The 20,220-nt window shown below is 41.2% G+C and overlaps 1 protein-coding gene across 1 annotated transcript in view; it reads left to right on the top strand.

The window, feature by feature from the left end:
* Positions 1–308: 308 nt before the first annotated feature.
* gpr107 (G protein-coupled receptor 107) overlaps positions 309–20,220 on the top strand; it is a 100,027-nt gene continuing 80,115 nt past the window's right edge. Inside the window, exons 1-6 of the mRNA XM_080211817.1 lie at positions 309–416; positions 11,771–11,893; positions 16,151–16,201; positions 17,128–17,216; positions 17,316–17,494; positions 19,449–19,480. Coding sequence (XP_080067943.1) covers positions 315–416; positions 11,771–11,893; positions 16,151–16,201; positions 17,128–17,216; positions 17,316–17,494; positions 19,449–19,480 — 576 coding nt within the window. The 5' untranslated portion in view covers positions 309–314. The remainder of the gene's footprint in view (positions 417–11,770; positions 11,894–16,150; positions 16,202–17,127; positions 17,217–17,315; positions 17,495–19,448; positions 19,481–20,220) is intronic.

The raw sequence follows: 20,220 nt of genomic DNA, 5'->3' as shown, positions 1-20,220 counted from the left end.
TGAGTGAATAACAGTAAGTGGGTCACGGTGTGTGTGTGGATCACAGTGCAGTATTGTGTGACTCGATTACAGTGTGTGTGGATCACAGTAAATAGGTCACTGTGTGTATGAGTGGATCAGTGTGTGTGTGTGTGGATCACAGTAAGCGGATCACAATGCATGTGAGTGAATCACAGTGCAGAATAGGCTCTAGCTGAGTGACCTCCGGCTGCCTGGGTAACCATCGTCAGGACGTCGTGTTACGTTGACGTTGCCCCGGCTTCCGGTGACCTCTGACACCGGAAGGTGACCCAGATGGTGACGTTGCTGCCAACATGGCGGCGGTGAAGTTGGCTGCTGTGTGGAGCTGGGTGTTTCTGCTCTGCATTTTGTTTTTGACGTCGGTGCGGGGCCGAATCCATCGTCTGATCCTGAAGGTAAAGGCTGCGGCTCGGAGGACTGGCCATTGCCTTTATTTATTTTTTGTACCGATTTTTAATGAGGGATTCAGCTTGTTATCTGGACAATTCAGCCTGGCTGGGGAGCTGGCGTTTTGCTGCTTTAGGCTTTGTCTTTGGACTAGAACCTGGTGTTGTGAGACTAACATCTGGTCAGGGCTACGTCCCCTTCTTACAAAAAGCTTCCTGTGGGAAACCTACCTTCTTCCATTTAAATATTCCGCTTAATAAGTGGATCCTAAGTGGATAATTCCGTTTAATAAGTGGTTTTGACAATTGTCACTTTTTATATTTCTCCACCCTTTGTGCTTCTGTTTAGTTATACTAGAGTGTAGAGAAAGGTCACGAGATAAAACCCATTCAGAAGTCTGGTTGCAGCAGGGGAAATGTTGTTCTTGAGTGGGTTGGTACGTGACCTCAAACTTTTTGTTTGCTGTTGGAAGAAGGTGGAAGAGAGACTGTCCTCGGTAAGTGTAACCCAGAGTCTTCAAGACTCGAGTTGGCGAAGCTGATCCTGTCCTGCCACCCTAACAGGGAAGAGTTAAACAACCTATGTTTAAATGGGTTAAATGTTGACAACTCTGACTGGATGAATGAAATCTTATGCCTTCAAAATCAGCATTACTTAAAAATGGATTGTATGAACCCTTGACAACTTGAATTGGCAAGTTTCTTTCTCAGGCCTGTGTACACATGCAATTGTGTTTTTTTCAGTTCAGTCTCAAAACCGATGTTTAAATGCAAAATGCTGAATTATTTTAAAAAACAAAACTGCTAATGTGTATTCTGATAAGTATGCACTTGATTCATGAAGAAGTATTTTGGTGGAAAGAAATAAGGTGCATCACTGAGATTAGTAAGTGATACTATCAGAACTAAGTGAGGCTTTTGAACTTTATAATTGCCAAGTACTGACTCTAAATATTGTATTGTCAGTAACTGATTCACAAAATAATCAAAAGCCCTTCACTTGTAGTGTTGTCTGTAGGATTTCAGTGAAATGTACTGGTTTTGTGCAATTTTTACACAGCCTAATTATTTTCCTTGAAATTAATGGTAAATGATTTTTTGTTATAATATCAATTTTAGTGTAGAACTTGTCATCTGTGCAAACAGATATTGTCTGACTAAAATTGTTTCAAGTTTATTGATTTATTAGTCACAAGTAGGCTTACATTAACACCGCAATGAACTTACTGTGAAAATCCCCTAGTTGCCATACTCCAGCATCTGTTCGGGTAACTGAGGGTGGATGTAGCATGGTCAGTGCACCTAACCAGCATGCCTTTTGGACTGTGGGAGGAACTTGGTACTTAATTGCAGGAAATACTCTTGATTGCAAATTGCTGGTGCAAAGAACTGGGTGGTTAAAGATTTCTAATTATTAGTGGGTGGAGTAAAATAAGATTATGAACTAGGAGTATCACAGAAAAAATATATGCCAGTATTACACCTTTAACAGAAGTCCCCTGGTCATTAGCAGAGATTTGAGGGAAAAAAGGAACCAAAATGATGATGAGAGACTAAAAGTAAGTTAGAGAGGTGGAGTTTAAGGAGTGTATTAATGGTGGAAAGAAGTGTGGTGAGTTGGAGAATGTTTAAAGACAAAATTTGAAAATAGGAAGGCAGCTGGAAGCAAGACTGCCAGTGGTGTAATAGTGGAGGGGGCTGGGCACAATAAACTGTAGCTGGGTTGAACAAAATCCAGATTCGTGGGGATAGAAGAGGTTAGAGCATTCAGCTCTTTTGTCATTTTGGGTGATCAATGGAGGGGTTGAAACACAACAATGAAATTGTAAATATGAATCTGAGATTGGGGGCTAGATAAATCATGAGAATGGGTGAGATTGGCATATATCATGTTTGTAGAATTTTGAGTTTCTAATGTTGACTTGTGCTATATTTACTTGGTCAACTGCAGCCCCATTGTCTGTTTGCTGCCTGTTGCTACGGGCCTATTAGTATCTCGATTCATTGGGTTTACACTCTATATATTTTAAGAGACAAGCTATAGTTATGGTCTGATTTTAGTCATTTTTAATCTGTGTGTAAATGAATGATGTGAGATCATTCAGCAATGTTATTATGTATCATCCAATTTTGCACAGAACATTTCTGAAGAAAATCTTCTGAAGTTGGGTTACGTCTGATAATCAAACGGACCACAATGGAATTTTATTCAAATAATTTTAGAAAAAGACGATTCTGTGACTCTGCACAGAAAATAGCTCAGGCCTACCACAGACTACAATTCCCTTCTGTTTGAAGTTCACTATAAAATGGAAGATGTTTTGAGTTTTACCACATCAATAGATGTTTTATTGCAAAAAATGAGCATCCAAAATTGACAGGCAGATGGTTAAACAAAATTGCCCCACACCGTGATGGCCAGACCACGTGATTTAAATATCCCCCCCACCGAGCCATTCCTGCACCAGTTAAATTCCTCAAAGATGAAAAACTGATAGGGCTGATAAAGTATAAACTACTCTAGGAAATTCTTTTCCCATCCCCTGAAGCAATCAAATGGAGTCTAGAAGGTCACATGCACCTAAAAAGTCATTTCCCACCTATCTATTGCAACCTCTTCAGTCAAAAACCACTCCAGTCCCCCTTTGAGATCCAGAGTCTGCAAACCCATAGTGGGGCTACCATTACCACCAAGCCAGAGGATCAACTGTGGTTCAATGTAGAGTGTAGGAGGGCATTGCCAGGAGCAATACCAGGCATATCTAAAAAAAATGAGGTGTCAACCCGATGAAGCTACAAATCAAGGCTACTTCTGTCAAACAGCATAAGCAGCAAGTAATAAACAGAACTAAGTGACCCCACAACCAATGGATCAAATTTATGCTCTGCAGTCCTGCCACATCCAGCCGTAAATTGTGATGGACAATTAAACAATTCACTGGAGGAGAAGGCTCCATTAATATCCCCACCCTCAATGATGGAAGAGCCCAGCACATCAGTGTAAAAGATAAGGCAGCTAGAAGTGCCAAGTCGATGATCCATCTCGGCCTCCTCCAGAGGTCCCATTGTGCAGCCGTCATAGAATTCTACAAAAAGAGGCCATTCGGCTCATTGAATCTGCATCGACCACAATCCTACCTAGGCCCTATCTCATGCATTTACCCTAACTGGTCCCCCTGTGACTAAGGGGCAATGTAGCATGGCCAGTCCACCTTATCAACACGACTGTAGGAGGAAACTGAGACCTGGAGGAAACCCATGCCAATATGGGGAAAGTGTGCAAACTCCACACAGATAGTGACCAAAGCCAGCAATCAAACCCAGGCTCCTGGTGCTGTGAGACAGCAGTGCTAACCATTGTGCTGCCTGACTTCTGACATTATGATAGAAGGAAGGTCATTAATGAAGCAGCTAAAATTGATTGGACCTTGGACACTACCCAGAGGAACTCCTGTAGAAGAGATGATTGACCTCCAATCACCACAATTTTCCTTTGCGCCAGGTATGACTCCAACCAGCAGAGCATTGTCTCCTGATTCCCATTGACTCCAGTTTTGCATGAGCCCCTTGATATCAAGGGCAGCCACTGTTATCTCACTTCTGGCATTAGGCTCTTTTGTCCATATTTGAATCAAGACTGTAATGAGGTCTGAGCTGAATGACCCAGTCTTTTAAAACGTTCAGCAAACATTGCATACTTATTTAGACATTCTGGGTGGAATGAACACCTCGAGCTAAAAGCAGCACCCAGACAGGAGGTTTGAACCCTGGACCGTTGAATTTAAAGTCTACCGACTGAGCTATCTCTGCTCTGTGTAATTTAAACTAAGTGTCCATAAGCGGATTATTGCTGACTAAGTGCCACTTGATAGCACTGTTAATGATCCTTTCCATCACTTTACTGATGACCAAGAGTAGACTGATGGGGCAGTAGTTGTCCGGGTTGAATTTGTCCTGTTTCTTGGTTTACAGGACCAACTTGGGCAATTTTCCACGTTGCTGGGTAAGTGCCAGTTGTAGTGAAAGCTTGTGCTCCAGATCTTGCTGTGCCCCTAGCCAAGCTGGGAGAGCAGGATAATTACTTATTTTGGCCTTGCATGTGGTTGTGTTAGGTAGAGTTAATGGAGTTTTGCTTGCTTGCGTTTCCCTGGATTTTCTGATTAGTGATTGACAGGGTTGTGTTTGTGTGCAGAGCTGACACTGTAGTAGAAAGCAAGAAGCTTTTGCAGTTGTAGCTGGGAATTGTTTGACAGAGGCTTCTGCAAGATGCTCTGAAACTCATTTTCTCTCTGAAAGCTTCAAGACTGACTCTGCTCATTATAACAAATATATTTATGGTTGCTGATTATTTAAAGTAGCATTTAAGTCTGTAAGAGGATTGTTGCTTATTTGGAATGGGAACAGTGATAAGGTAGAAAAAGTTCGTTCCTTTCATTTTTAAATATTGTTCACCTGTTAATGTTTAAGCTGCTTCATTTGTTATATTTGAATTTATTAAATTTTATTTTACTGTAAAATATGAAAAACGTCAGTGGAATCATTCTTGAAGTGAAGTATCCTATTTGTGCCAATATGGAGAAATTGTTGGGGTCGAGTCTGGCATTCTAATGTAACTTGGGGTTCTGATCCAGTACCCTACCACAAGTCAGGAGTGTAGTGGAATATTCTCCATTTGCCTGGATGAGTGCAGCTCCAACAGCACTCAAGAAGCTCAACACCATCCAGAATAAAGTAGCACGTTTGATTTTTTTCCCTCCCACAATTATTCAATATCTCTACCTCTGAACTGTAGCAATTATGTGTACCATCTACAAGATGTATTGCAGAAGTTCCCCAAGGTTCCTTTGGCAGACCTTCCAAACCCACTGCCACCTAGAAGGACAAGAGCAGCAGATACCTGGAACACCATCTGGAGATTCTGCCCCAAGTCACTCACCACCCTAACTTGGAAATATATCACCGTTCCTTCACTGTTACTGCGTCAAACTCCTGGAACATCCTCCCTAAGAGCACTATGAGTATACCTACATCTCAGACACTGCAGCAGTTCAAGAAAGTAGCTCACCATCACTTTGTGAAGGGTAACTAGGGACAGGCAATAAATGTTGGTCTGGCCAGTGATGCACACATCCCATAAAGTGAATTTAAAAAAAACTAATCTAAACTTACTGTTGCAGAAAGTTTACACTCTTCTTCCCTGTCTATTAAACTGCTTTTGTTTATCAGTCCAGCCATTCAATTATTTCATACCTCTCTGAATCATTGCAGTGTAGTAAATAAATCAGTAGCTTAATGTAATTGATCATTGTGTTTTACTTTGAAGAATGAGATCAATCAGCCCATATGTCGATGAGGATGTCTGAAATAGTTGGCTGCTTAATTTATTTCCTAGACCATTTAAATTTTTAAAAAATGTCTTTTTAAAGCTACAACAGATTTTTCCCTATTTTTGTGTCACCTTCATAGAGTCATTGAGGATTACAGCATTGAAACAGACCTTTTGGCCCAATTTGTCCATGCTGCCCCATTTTTAATCCCTAAGCTAGTCCCAGTTGCCTGCATTTGGCCCATATCACTTTATGCCCATCTTACCCATGTAACTGTCCAAATACTTTTTAAAAGGCAAAATTGTACCCGCCTTTACCACAACCTCTGGCAGCTTGTTCCAGACACTCACCACTCTCTGAAAAAAATGCCCCTCTGGATCCTTTTGTACCTCTCTCCTCTCACCTTAAACCTATGCCCTTTAGTTTTAGATTCCCCTACCTTTGGGAGAAGATATTGACTATCTAGCTGATCTATTCCCCTCATTATTTTAGACATTTGTAAAATCACCCCTAAGCCTCCAACACTCCAGAGAAAAAGGTCACGATCTATCCAGTCTCTCCTTTTAACTCAAAGCATCAAGTCCCGGTAGCATCCTAGTAAATCTTTTCTGTATTCTTTCTAGTTTAATAATATCCTTTATACAATAAGGTGACCAGAATTGTACATCGTATTCCAAGTGAGGCCTTATCAGTGTCATGTACAACTTCAATAAGACGTCCAGTAAGACTCCTGTATTCAATGTTCTGACCAATGAAACCAAGCATGCCGAATGCTGCCTTCACCACTATGTCCACCTGTGACTTCACTTTCAAGAGCTATGAACCTGTACTCCTAGATCTTTATTCTATAACTCCCCAATGCCCTACCATTAACTGTGTAAGTCCTGCTCTGGTTCAGTCCAGCAAAATGCATAATCTCACATTTATGTAAATTAAACTCCATCTGCCATTCGTCAGCCCACAGGCCCAATTGATCAAGACCCCATTGCAATCCTAGCTAACCTTCTTTACTGTTCACTATGCCATCAATCTTGGTGTCATCTGCAAATTTATCATGCCTCCTATATTCTCATCCAAATCATTAATTTAAATGATAAATGACAGTAGACCCAGCACAGATCCCTGACGCACACTGTTGGTCACAGGTCTCCAGTTTGAATAACAACCCTCTACAACCACCCTCAGTCTTCTGTCATCAAGCTAATTTCGATCCATTTGGCTACCTCACTTTGGATCCTGTGAGATTTAATCTTATGCAAGAACCTACAATGTGGTACCTTGTCAAAGGTCTTGCTAAAGTCCATGTAGAGAACATCAATGGCACTGCCCTCATCTACCTTCTTGATTACCCCCCTCAAAAATCTCAATCAAACTTGTAAGATATGATTTTCCACTCAAAGCCATGCTGACCGTAATCAGTCCTTGTGTCTCTAAAATGCCTGTAGATCTAAATGCCTGTGTCTCAAATTACTTTCTAACAGCTTATCCACCACAGATGTGAGGTTCACTGGCTTGTCGTTCCAGGCTTTTCCCTGCAGCCCTTCTTAAACGAAGGCACAACATTTGCCACCCTGCAATCTTCAGGCACCTCACCTTTGACTATTGATGATTCAAATATCTCTGCTTGGCGACCCATAATTTCCTCCCTTGCCCCTCACAGTATCCTGGAATACGCTTCATCAGGTCCCAGGGATTTATCTATCTTGATGCGCTTTAAGATTTCCAGCACCACCTCCACTGTTATATATACACTCTTCAAGATATCACTATTTATTTCCCCAAGTTCCCTAATATCCATACTTTTCTCAACAGTGAATACTCTTGAGAAATATTCATTTAGGATCTCACCCATCTCTTGTGGATCTGCATACAGATGACCTTGTTGATTCTTAAGAAGTGAAACTTGATATTTATATTCCCAGAATATTTGAGCTAGCATCCCAAATTCGCTGCCACTTAAATTCTTTTAGAAATGTCACATGAACCAATGTACACAATTAGCTTTTGGTTCTTTAGATAGCTCATTATCTATGCTGCTAATCATTTGACCAGCGAGTGCCTTAATTTTAGCAACAATCCTCTTCAGTTGCTCCTGATCAAGTGCCTTTTCAGAGTCCTGATGCTGCACATAACATCCATGATTTTATCACATTGTTAATACAAAATTTAGAAGAATTCCTTTATTGCTGACTTGAACTAACTTTTATCTTTCTAAATATTAATTATATCCTGTAGTATGGCTTCTCCAAGACTGATAGACTATTTCATCTATGGTTACCTTGTTTATCTGTTTTTCCCCTGGAGGTGGAGTATTAAATTGACAAACGTTGAATTGTAATCATAGGTTCATGAAGTGTTTGAACAAGGTAGCTTAATGGGTGTAACTGGAGGGTGGGTGTGTTAACCAGTTAGAGGGAAAAGTTGACAAGTGAATAATTTGGAGCCAAGTCTTTCTGCAATGTAACTGTACACAATGCCAGAAGTGTTTCTTCAGTTCAGAAGTTAACTTAATTACCTCCAAATGAAAAGTTTTATTTGCCTTCATTTACACTGAGAAAATACTTAACACACATTCTTTGGAAATTATGTAGAGCAACAGTCAGTGTGTGGCAGGAAATATTGCCAGCTGCAGATCTTCCCTGATTCTTCCAGAATTCTATTTGTCCCGACCCCAAAAGGGTGTTTTAATGTAAAACTATCACACTTTGAGCTTGTGTGTAAGCTGGGAAGAACACGTACAGTGTAGTGACTACTCTTAACACATGAGGTCAGAGTGTGCCTCTCAGTTATCAATTCAAACATCACAACCCTCATTATTCTTTGAGGGGTGGGATTTTTCTTTCACTTTATTTCCCAGGATCACGTGTGCATCTGCTGTAAACTTTATTATAAAAAATAGAAGCAGAAGTAGGCCATTCGGCCCTTTGAGCCTGTCCCATCATTCATTTTGATCATGGCTGATCATCAAATTCAATATCTTAATCTCCATCCTCCCTCTTGATCCCTTTAGCCTCAAGAGTTGTATCTAATTTCTTATGGTCAGCAAATAGTGCAAGACAGGAATCAGTACATGTGAATGTGCATAATGCCACACAATCGAATCACGCACACAGCAATCTGTAATATTCCAATTGTTGCTGAATTTACAGCCCTCCAACATTGGAAGAAAACCACTTGATTACAAAGTAAAAATAGGCATAATGTGCATTTGCTATGGTATTCCGTCTCCTCTTTCCTCATTTGTTTCTAAATGTGTTGCTTGGAACGATGGGTGAGATGAGTAAGTTGCCCTGGAGTCTTCAGGAGTTGCACAAGAAGAACACTAATGTGCGATTAGCTGAAGCGGATGAGAAGGAGGAGATATATTTATATATAACACAAAAATGGGGAGCATTGTTAACTATGATTAACAACAGAATGCAAGCACATTGAACACGTCAATGAAATTTATTCTGGAGAATTGAGTTAATGTAATGAAGAATAAGACAAGAACATATATACCAAATGGAGAAATTGTAAAATAAGAGGTACCAAGACTTAAGGATTCAGATGTGCAGATCTTTAGAAGTGATGAGATATGTTGGTAAAGCTGTAGTTAAGACAAAATTTCATAGCAATCCCACAGTGCAAGAGGAGACCAAGTGGCCCATTGAGTCTGCACTGACAACAATCCCACCCAGATCCCTGTACCCCCACATATTTACCCAGCTAATCTCTCTAACCCACACACCCTGGGACACTAAGGGGCAATTTAGCATGGCCAATGCACCTAACTTGCACATCTTTGGACTGTGGGAGGAAACTTGAGCATCCGGAGTGATATGGGGAGAATGTCTGTGTGAAGTTTGCAAAGTGACCGAAGCTGGGTTGAACCCAGGTCCCTGGAGTTGTGAGGCAGCAGTGTTAACCACTGTGCCACCGCGTCACCCCTGAGATTCCATGTTTTGTTGATTTGGTATCGATAGCAAGAGTTAAGAGGGAAGCTAAACCTACAGGAAGATTATGTCCAAGTTTGGATACGAAAGGAGAGACAAGTGAGAAAGACTACTTTCTTTTCAACAAAGGAAACTTAAAGGTTTGATAGGTATTCAAAGTTATGAGGAATTGTCATAAAATGAAAAAAATCTTCCATTGGTTGACAGCTGGGAAACGGAGAAACATTTTAAGAACATTATTTAAAGGAATGAAGTGACTGATTTTTTTACATGGGGCTGTTAGGATGTGGTGTGCCCTACAAGAAACTGGGAGTAAAGTCCCTAATACGTTTTAGAAGATGAACTAAATTAAGTTGCTACACCCAGTTCTGAGCATGTTTTCCGCATACCCAGTAAAGGATTCTGTCACTTTTGCAAAAACCCTGTTAGATTTGCCTGTTGGCAGTGCTGGGTTCATGCGTTTGTTGGACATTGCAAGCCTGTTCACCAATGTACCACTCATTCAAGGAAGCCACAAGTATTTGCGCCGTGTCATTACAACCTCTGCAATCCATATGCATCATCGTCTGCAGCTATATCCATTCAACTTGCGCAGTTGAGTTCACTTTTAATGACAACAAATATGCCCACATAGATACCGCTGTTTTGGAATCCTTTCTACTTCCAGTTCTTGTAAACGCTTTCCACAAGAAACGCATCTTCAATGGAATGACACTTAACCTATATATCTGAATCAGAAGCTGCATGTAAGAACTTCTTTACTCGCCTCAATGGGCTCCATCCAACGCTTAAATTCACCTTTGAAATGGAGCAGTCAAATGAGCTCCCTTTCGTCGTCATGAGGTTGAGTAATAACCAATGGGTTCTCTACTACTGACTACTGGAAACTTACCTTATCTGGTCAGTGTAGGGCAGAATTGCCTACTCCTGCCTCTGGTTTCTATGTTTCTAATATGTGTTGGGATTTCGACTGTTCTGTGCATTGTTAGATTGGCCTTGTTAGGAAGTGCATTAACAGGGCCTGAGCCATTTCCTCACTGAGCAAGCTTGTTGCTGAAATAGGGCACATCAAAGCTATCCTGCAAGTTAATGGCCACCCTAGTCACATCATTGCTCACTGTATATAGCGCGAACCCATGCATGGGCCTAAGGCTGCCACTTTCAGACCTGGAAAGTGCCCAGTCTACCACAGGTGACCTGGAAGAGTGAGTTGTCTTTAGAATTTGAGTGACAAGTGAAGTCAACCATTTCACACTGCTGGTATGCTGTAGCAGCACAATTGATATTCACCACTAACAAGATACTGATGTTAAACCAAAAAGCTGTTCAGTCAGTCACACAGATCATACCGTATATAATGTGGTATATGAATTTCAATGAAGGTGTGATCTGAGTTATGTAGGACGTATGCCCCAATGTCTGAGGTCTTGTAGCAAAACATCATATTCCTTTGGGCTGTTTGCAACAGGCAAAGTCTAACTATCCAACCAGCCTGTCTTTGCAGGATTCTGTAATTGGACAGTGCTTGCTAAACAATCCTGATTTTGCTGTGCATTACACTGAAAACCATTTTAAGATTATCAGTTGGGCTCATAATGTGGTATGTTTGTCTTCGCTAGAAGCGCCATATATTCACATTCAGGCCCCTTTGCAGAAATAAGGAGTGTATTCACCAGCTTTGGGACAGCCAGTTCCTGATACATTTCCTACTGCAATGCTTTGAACTGCCTGATTTGAATTCAGATAAAAGCTTGGCAGTTAACTGTTCCCTAATACTCTCCTTGGCAATGCCTCCACCAATCCGAGTTCTCTTGCCAGCCAATCAGCCTTTTCTTATGCAGTATAAATTGTTGATCCCTTATGTATCTATCCTGATGAGAGCGAGACAAAAAGCTTCAACAGTGTGCTTCTTTTCTAAGGAATTAACATGTACGACAGTAAGGGGGAAAAAGCTTGAGGAATGGAACTAAGGGGACCACCTCTTTCAAAGAGTGGACACAGGCTCATTGCACCAGAACCTGCCCTGTATTAGTCTTGAGTTTTGTCTTCCAATCTGGGGGAATTTTGCTGTTAAATGTAATGCAGCCATTTCTTTTTACAGGATGATATTAGGCAAAAGATCCATTTAAACACATTTGGTTTCTTCAAGAATGGAAATATGACTGTGGAAATGTCCAGTCTGACATCAAAGGGATTTGACTTCAAAGCTGTCGACAACTCTGCAGTAAGTTCAACATTTTTCACTCTTGTAATCATACTTGTCAGGTGCAAGAGGTTCCTGAAAAGGAAAACATTGTCCTGATGGTTCTTTTCATTGCAGTGATGCTTCATTTATTCTGTGTAATGCACCATGGTGTGTACTTTCCTTATGCTATACGTGGAGATAGAACGTTACAGCACAGTACAGGCCCTTCAGCCCTCCATGGTTTCACAGGTTGGCGCAACAATCTAAAGCTCACGTATTCCAATATTATCCATATGCTTATCCAATGTCCGTTTAAATGCTGTTAATGTTGGCGAGTCCACTACTGTTGCAGGCAGGGCATTCCACACCCTTACTACTCTTAGTAAGTTAGTGAGCGTAATGCTACTGTCAATTCTGCTGATTGCGCAGGATGGTTCCATTATCAGTGCAGTGTATTGTGGGTAATTATTAGATACTCAGGTCCCACCATTGAAACTGAGAAGGTGTGCGAGTTGCCAGTATCGTCATTGTTGCTATATTAACAAGATTTTAGCAGCAGCAATGCAGGAAGAACTGCCATAGTCATTAGGCACATTACGAGACTATAAACTAACAGTGTTACCAGCATAAAGTGACTGCTAAATTCACTGTGTCATCAAGGGCAGTGTGAGACCATGGAACTAACATGGTGTCACCAGGGGATGCTATGAGACCGTAGAACCATCAGCACCCCGGTTACAATTAGTTCTGTTGTCTCAGAGTGCCCCCTGTTGGGTCTGTCTGAGACTGTAGAATTAGCAAAGTATCACTCGAGTGCATTGTGAGACCATAGCATGAACATAATGTGAGACCATAGAATGTCACCAGGGGGCACTGAGACCACAGAGTTTGCATATGAATTTGTTACTTTTTATTTAAATTAGTGCATGACTAAAAGTTTATATTCTCAATCTATGCATCACAAATGACACCACAATCTAGATTTTCTAAAATAGTTCAGGGATGTAGGGTGTTCAAACTTTATAACATTGTTCAAAGTCAATTAAGTAAAAACTCTTTCCTGTAGTGGAAGGTTTGCTAACTGGAGCACTCCAATTTAAAGTATCAGGTAAAAAAATCAGATGCAGTGAGTTGTGATCTGGAAGGCAGTACTTGAAAGAGAGGTCAAAGCAAATTCAGTAGTACTTTCAAACCTATATTTTGTAAGTACCTGGAGGGGAAATTATTACAGCACTGAGGAAAGTGCAGGCAATTGGAATTAATTCCAAAGATGTACAGGTTAGGCTGATTGGCCATGCTGAATTGTCCCTTGGTGTCAGGGGGATTAGTAGGGTAAATATGTGGGGTTACATGAAAGGGCCTGGGTGAGAGGTGCAGGCTGTGTGGGCCAAATGGCCGCCTCCTCTACTGTAGGGATTGTATGATTCTAATTGGATGACTCAGAGTTGGCGGAGTCGCAATGAGCTGAATGATCTACTTCTGTGCTGTGTTATTCTATGATCCTCTGACTGTACAATTAGTAAGGTGGTCAGAGGCGCATAAAGGGATTAGAAAGGAAGTATAGCTTCAGAACCAAAAGCATTGCAATAAGAACTTCTTTCCCTCCAAGCATTTGTAAGAGGAGATATGAGGAGCTTGCCCTTCAGTCAGCACTGTGGGTATTCCTCCACATGGACTGCAATGGTTCAAGGAGGAGGCCTTTTCAAGGGTAATTAAGGATGAGCGATGAATGGTGACCTTGCCAGCAATTCCCACGTCCCACGAACAAGTAAAAACAATAATCAAAGCATAATTTTTGATCGATGAATTTAAAAAAAAAGGAAGTCCTATGTAGGATTGACCACCTGAAAATTAATTAATGCTGGGGTAGATGATATATTTCAGTGCTGAGAGGATATTTGTGAAGCTTTGCCCTGGGGGCAGTTGGAAAGCTGCAGGTAGATGGCGCCATTTTCAAAAGAGTGGCAAAACAGTTGGTAACGAAACATTCATTATTTTACACGGATTTAAAGTGATGCTAATGAATCGTTTGTCTTGACTTGAATTTCTGCCCAACAATAATAGAGGCGTCAGCAAGGATTCAGAAGGGAAATATCCTGGCATACCTGCTAGACATCTTGACATAGTAATAACATAACCGGGCTTTGAATAAACCTGTATCATGGTTACCCAAAGTTAGAACATAGAACATAGAACATTACATAGAACAAAGTTAATCCGCTGTGTTCCAACCGAAAGGCTATTAGTTAAATTCAAAAGCTTTGAGGATCCGGGGGAAATCTTGGAAATGGATAGAAAACAACACGTACTAAGAGTTATGAAGTAAAGCTATGTCAGGGTGGCAGTGGAGTACTATGTAAGGTTTCACAGGAATTGGTAGCAATCCACTTCAATTGTGTATCAATTACTTGAACACAGAACTTCTGTGGGAAGTGGTTAAATTTGTGGATGGTAAACGAGGAAAAGCTGCAAGTGGATTTGGAGGAGGCAGCTCAATTATCAAATGACTTAGACAAATGATGCATTTAGGAAAATGGTAGATGAGATTTAATATAGTGTTCAGTGCTATACATAGGGAGAAATTGTTGCTACTCGAGTGCTGTGACTTTCTTGATGGCCATTCCTCATTGGTGTTGTCAGTTGTCCAAACTGAGGCTTCATGATTTCTGAGTCTTCAGGTTACACAGCAGGCCAATCCTGGAGCCACAGGCCTTTGGGCAGGGAAGACAAATTTCTATGAGGGAGCTGTTCTGTCTGCTGCTTTTGCCACTTCACTACAGCAATGTTTGTACAGTTAATTTCAGATTGTGTTGCAGCTTTTTGGATGAGGCATCGCCACGTGGCACAGTCTCTGACAAGTTCCTCCCAAACACTGGTGTCGATTTGTCTCTTTGTCAGTGAGGTCTTCAGAGTGTCATAGTCATAGAGATTTACAGCATGGAAACAAGCCCTTTGGCCCAACTTATCCACACCACCCAGTTGTTACCGTTAAGCTATTCCTAATTGCCCACGTTTGGCTCATATCCCTGTATACCCATCTTACCCGTACAATTGTCTAAATGCTTTTTAAAGGGCAAAATTGTACCCACCTCTAATACCTCTGGTAGATCATTTGAGGCGCTCACCACCCTCTGTGGAAAAAAATTTGCTCCTCTAGACCCTTTTGTATCTCTCCCCCCTCACCTTAAATCTATGCCCTCTAGTTTTAGACTCCCCGACCGTTGGGGAAAAAATGTTGACTATCTAGCTGATCTATGCCCCTCATTATTTTATAGACTCTAAGGTCACCCCAAAGCCTCCTACGCTCCAGAGAAAATGTCCCAGTCTATCCAGCCTCTCCTTACTCAAACCATCAAGTCCCGGTAGCATTCTAGTAAATCTTCTCTGCACCCTTCCTCAAAACATTCCCTCCAGCATTAAGTTTGAAAAATGCATCTGCTTCAGAAGCTGATTATTTGGCATGTATCTTGTATAACCTTTTATGGTGAAAATTGGTAAGCTGTCCAATTTTCATGTGGCTGAACTTTCCATCAAGAGTCATGACAAGGATAGAGAATGTTAACTGCTTTTGTTAACTCTTTAGCTCAGTTTCTTTTACCAATTGTTTGCTGGCTGGCCTGTGCTTATACACTGTGGAAACCACCTGCATTTATTTTATTACTTCAGAGGACGTGGGCATCAGCCAGCATTTATTGTTCATCACTAATTGGCCTCGAAGGTGGTGGTGAGCCACTTTCTTCAACAGCTGTAGTTTATGTGATGTGGGAATACCCACAATGCTGCATTTACGGTTCTTGCTTTCTCGTAGAATTTTTCATACATGGAATGAAAGGAAAGGGTTGCATTTGTATCCAAAAATCTATGTGCAAAATGTGAGCGAATGATTTTATTAAAATTTGAAATCATTCTAACTTTGCAACATTTAACTAACGCTTTATCTGCATGTTCAGGTGAATATTAATTTGTTTTAAAAATCTCATGGTACTGTTGGGAAAAGATTTGAGTTCTTTGAGTATCCTGGCCAAAATATACCCCTCAGCTCATGAAAGAACACCAAAACAGATCGAGTGGGCAATGATCTAATGGTTTTCAGTTGAACCTGGCAGTGTGTTGACTGGGCTGTTACATTTGCTTAAGTAATAACAGCGTCAGTGCTTCAAAAGTCATCCATCGGCTGTGAAGCACTTTATGATTTCCTGAGATGTGCAGTCACCATATGAATGCATTTATATTTCTTATTTTTCCTTTCTTCAACTTTCCCTACTAATGTACTCCTTTCCTTGATGTTTATTTCAGCTGGGGTTTAGTTTGGACAGAACCAAGAATGATGGCTTCTCATCCTATTTGGTAAGTTTGCTTTTTCGGCATCAGATTTGCAATTAAATTCCGCCACTCCCCCACCTTTTTTTGTTGTACAATTCCAAGAATGACATCAAGTCTCTTTTGATGTAACCCAATGGCCATTCTTTGGAGACAAATTAGGAGCAGGAGTTCGCCACTTGGCCCTTCATGCTTGCTTTGCCGTTCAATAAAAGGTGATGTATGCAAGAGTAAGCAGATCACTGAACTTTGGAGGCATCACAGCTGAGCTGTCCCCTTCTGATGCCCACAGCTGGATGCCTGACCAGAGTACTGGATTCTTAGTGGTAGCAGGAATTCCAAATGGACATTCCCATCCCTGCAACAAGAGATGCTGAAACCACTCGCAGCAGCCCATCTGCGGCATTAACTGAGATTCGTGCAATCAGCATGGAGAGTTACTCATGAGGGAAATGGTTTATTTTTTGAATAGACCATGTTTGATACAGTTTGCGATAATTGCATCATTTCCCCATGAAATTTGTGAAAAGAAAATGCAAGAGGTAATTCGGAATTAAGATCCCAAACCCTAAAAATACATCTTTCCACCAGATTCAGAAGGACAACCTTCAGTTACCTCTTTGTGAGCTGTTCCACTGCCACACATGGAAGCCTGATCAAGAAATTCATCCTGTCTAGAGCGGTGGCTCTGTATCAGTTCCTTCTTCCAGTTGGTGTCTAGTTAGCATTCCAGTGAGGTACACGACCCTTCCAGATGTATGCTTGTCTTCTGCATGAATCTCTTGTCAAGCTCCATACAAGTGTAGACGAAGAATTTCAACTTGCATGAACCTGGGCTCCCAGAATGAGAGTTATGGTGAATGTCATGAGTGTTTCCAGGGATTGCAGTTCATTCAGCCTGTGTTCAATAATCCCCATGTGCTTTATTCTTTAGTGGTTTTACTTTTTAATAGGAAGAAGATATTGATTTTTGCTTTTTGAAGAAAAAGCCTCCAAGTGATGTACCTGTCACACTTTTCCTTTTTGACTTTGGAAAACTGCAGTGAGTACACATCAAAAAAGAATCTCCCATTGCAATCTTTAGTCAGTGGCCCCTTGGTTATTTCTTTGTATTCAACTTACACCTGTTCTTGATTCCCAGAGTTAGAGTTCTGACGTCTGGCAACAGTCAGCCAAAAGTCACTGATGTTGGGACTGCAGGAAGCCAACCAGCCAAGGACAAAAGCAAGACCGATGTGAAAGCACAGAGTGAATCGGAGAAAGTTGCAGGGCCACCAAAGAACAATGAAACCATAAAGCAGCTTGAGGAAGCACAGAAAGGTAAGAAATTAATGCTGCTCCAACGGTTGTATGTATGTGTGCAGGTGCGCATGTGTAACGGGGGATTGTTACGAGAGACAGGTTGCCTGTGGAGTCTATAGGAGCAGATTTAGGCCATTTGATCCATTGTGTCCATTCTGCCATTCAATCATGGCTGATATGCTCCTCATCCCCATTTTCCTGATTTCTCCCCATAACCCTTCAACCCATTACCAATTAAAAATCTGTCCAACGCCTCAAATTTACTCACTGTCCCAGCATCCCCCACACTTTGGGATAACGAATTCCACAGATAGGTGCTAGGTTGATGCATTTGTAACGTGATCTTGTGGTGAGTTTGAGTTGTATGTACATAAGTTGAACGTAAAATTTACAGGGTGAGATAAGTAGTAAACTTAGTTTTTCAGTTGTTGAATTTCAAAAGGGAGTTCAGAAGGAAAAGGAACATTTGCATCTATCAAAGCTCTCATGAGTAAAGAGTGAATGTTATGTTAAATTTCATTGACTCAAAAGTAGAGGCAAATAGAAAAATGAAAGCTTTTTATATTTGGAGAAGTTGAGTTCCAGATGTGTTTTGAGGAAAATGGAACCTGAGATGAAAGGGGGAAAAAATTTATGGAGGGATGTTTAACTGAATGGGGTGGCTGTGGGGAAAGCCCCGAAGGCCAGCTCCTTTGTGTATGAGGCAGCACCCAGTGTTAGGCCAGTAGGCGGCACGGTAGCACAGTGGTTAGCACTGCTGGCTGGGTTGGCACAGTGGTTAGCCTGACAGCGCCAGGGACCTGGGTTCGATTCCTGACTTGGGCCACTGTCTCCCCATTCTCCCCATGTCTCTGTCTACACATTCTCCCCATGTTTGCATGGGTTTCCTCCAGGCGCTCCGGTTTCCTCCCACATTCTGAAAGACTTGCTGGTTAAGTGCATTGACCCGACAGGTGCTGGACTGTGGCAACTAGGGGAATTTCACAGAAACTTCATTGCAGTGTTTCATGTAAGCCTTACCTGGAACTAATAAATAAACGTAATTTAACTTAGGAGAATCTTTGTTTTTGAGAAACAGTTTGTTTCTAAGATTGGTTTTGGAATGTTGTATGAGTGGGAATGTTTGGACTGAAAGTGTGGTTCTTAGGTTAGGAGAAGCATGTTTGTAATGTGTAACTGATTCGTGTTTATAGAACTGTGTAAAGATTGGTTTCAGTTCTATCCTTTACCAGTTGGCTTGCTGGAATATAATAACACACATACCGTGAAGTCACTTTGGTTTCGTAATAGTCTTTAAAAGCAGAATATCTAACTACATTTGGAGCTGTCTGCATTGTTGTGAGCATGCTGGGAACTCTGCAATGTTTGAGTCTGGGATAATTTGATCAGTTTTTGGGTTTAGAACATGTCTAACCTTGAGGGCAATATTTCGCCCATTCTGTTTAGGGCATCCTTAGTTAATTAGTGATGAGGTTTGCCAAGGAGAGTGCAGCATTTGTGCAGGTTTGCATATAATCATTTTATTCAGCTGTGTTGATTAATGAATTCCTTAGATGCAGTGCACTACTGGAATTGAAATGTGGCAACAGAGGTGGGGAAATAGCAGCAAATGTCTTGGGACAATTTCTTGTAATTCCTGCTGTAACCTTGCATACTAGAAAGCCCCTTAAGGTGGGGAAGATAAAATTGAAGGTAAAGTTTGACTGCCGAGTATTTTCAGTTACTTAATTGATTTAACCATTGGAACTAGTAACATATTTAATTTCTGGAATGCTGAATTGACAGAACTCTGTTTCTGCACATTACAAGGGGTATCCAGTGCATTGAGTATTGCCTGGGAGTTTTAACATTTAGATTCCCCCTGGTTTATCAAAAAGCTGTGCTCAAAATCTGGATGATTGTTTTTAATCAAGATGAACAGATTACCACTTGCTATTTTATGCTAAAGAAACATATTTATTCTCTCCCACAGCAAAGTCCATAAAGCAGGCTGCTGAACCAAGGGTTAGTAAATATACAATATTCTTCCTCTGCTGTTTTTATTCTGATTGCTATAAACCCAAATATTTTTCTTTAAAGATAAGGAGCATGATTTTCTCTGCAACCTGGTGTGATTTTTGATTGGATTTATTATTGTTATATGAATTGGTATGCAGTGAAAAGTATTGCTTTTTGCGTGCTATACAAAGCATACTATTCATAGAGAAGGAAATGAGAGTGCAAATGTAGTATTACAGTCATAGCTAGGGTACAGAGAAAGATCAACTCAACGCGAGGTAAGTCCTTTCAAAAGTCTGTTGGCAGCAGGCAAGAAGCTGTTCTTGAGTCTGTCGGTACATATCCTCAGGCTTCAATATCTTTTTCCCAATGGAAGAAGATGAAAGAGAGAATGTTCAGGGTGTGTTGGATCCTTGATTATGCTGGCTGCTTTTGAGGCAATGGGAAGTGTAGATAGAGTCATTAGATGGGAGGCTGGTTTGGGTGATGGATTGGGCTATGTTCATGACCCTTTGTAGTTTCTTGTGGTGAAGGCAGCCTGCCATTCGTTGGCGGTGGGATCTTCTGGTCCTGCTGTTGTCAATGGGGTTTCCCGTTGAATTGATGCCACACCGCCAGGAAACCTGTGGTGACGGGCCTGCCGTCAACGGGACCACAAGATCCTGCTGCGTGAATGGCTGGAAAGCTCTGACCGTTTTTTCAAGATGAAGGTCTGGTCTCTTCGGAAACTATCAATACAAAACATT

Source organism: Carcharhinus amblyrhynchos, chromosome 25 (genome assembly GCF_965287045.1).
Source record: "Carcharhinus amblyrhynchos chromosome 25, sCarAmb.v2.hapA, whole genome shotgun sequence".
NCBI lineage: Eukaryota > Metazoa > Chordata > Chondrichthyes > Carcharhiniformes > Carcharhinidae > Carcharhinus > Carcharhinus amblyrhynchos.
This window is presented reverse-complemented; position numbering and strand designations above follow the sequence as displayed.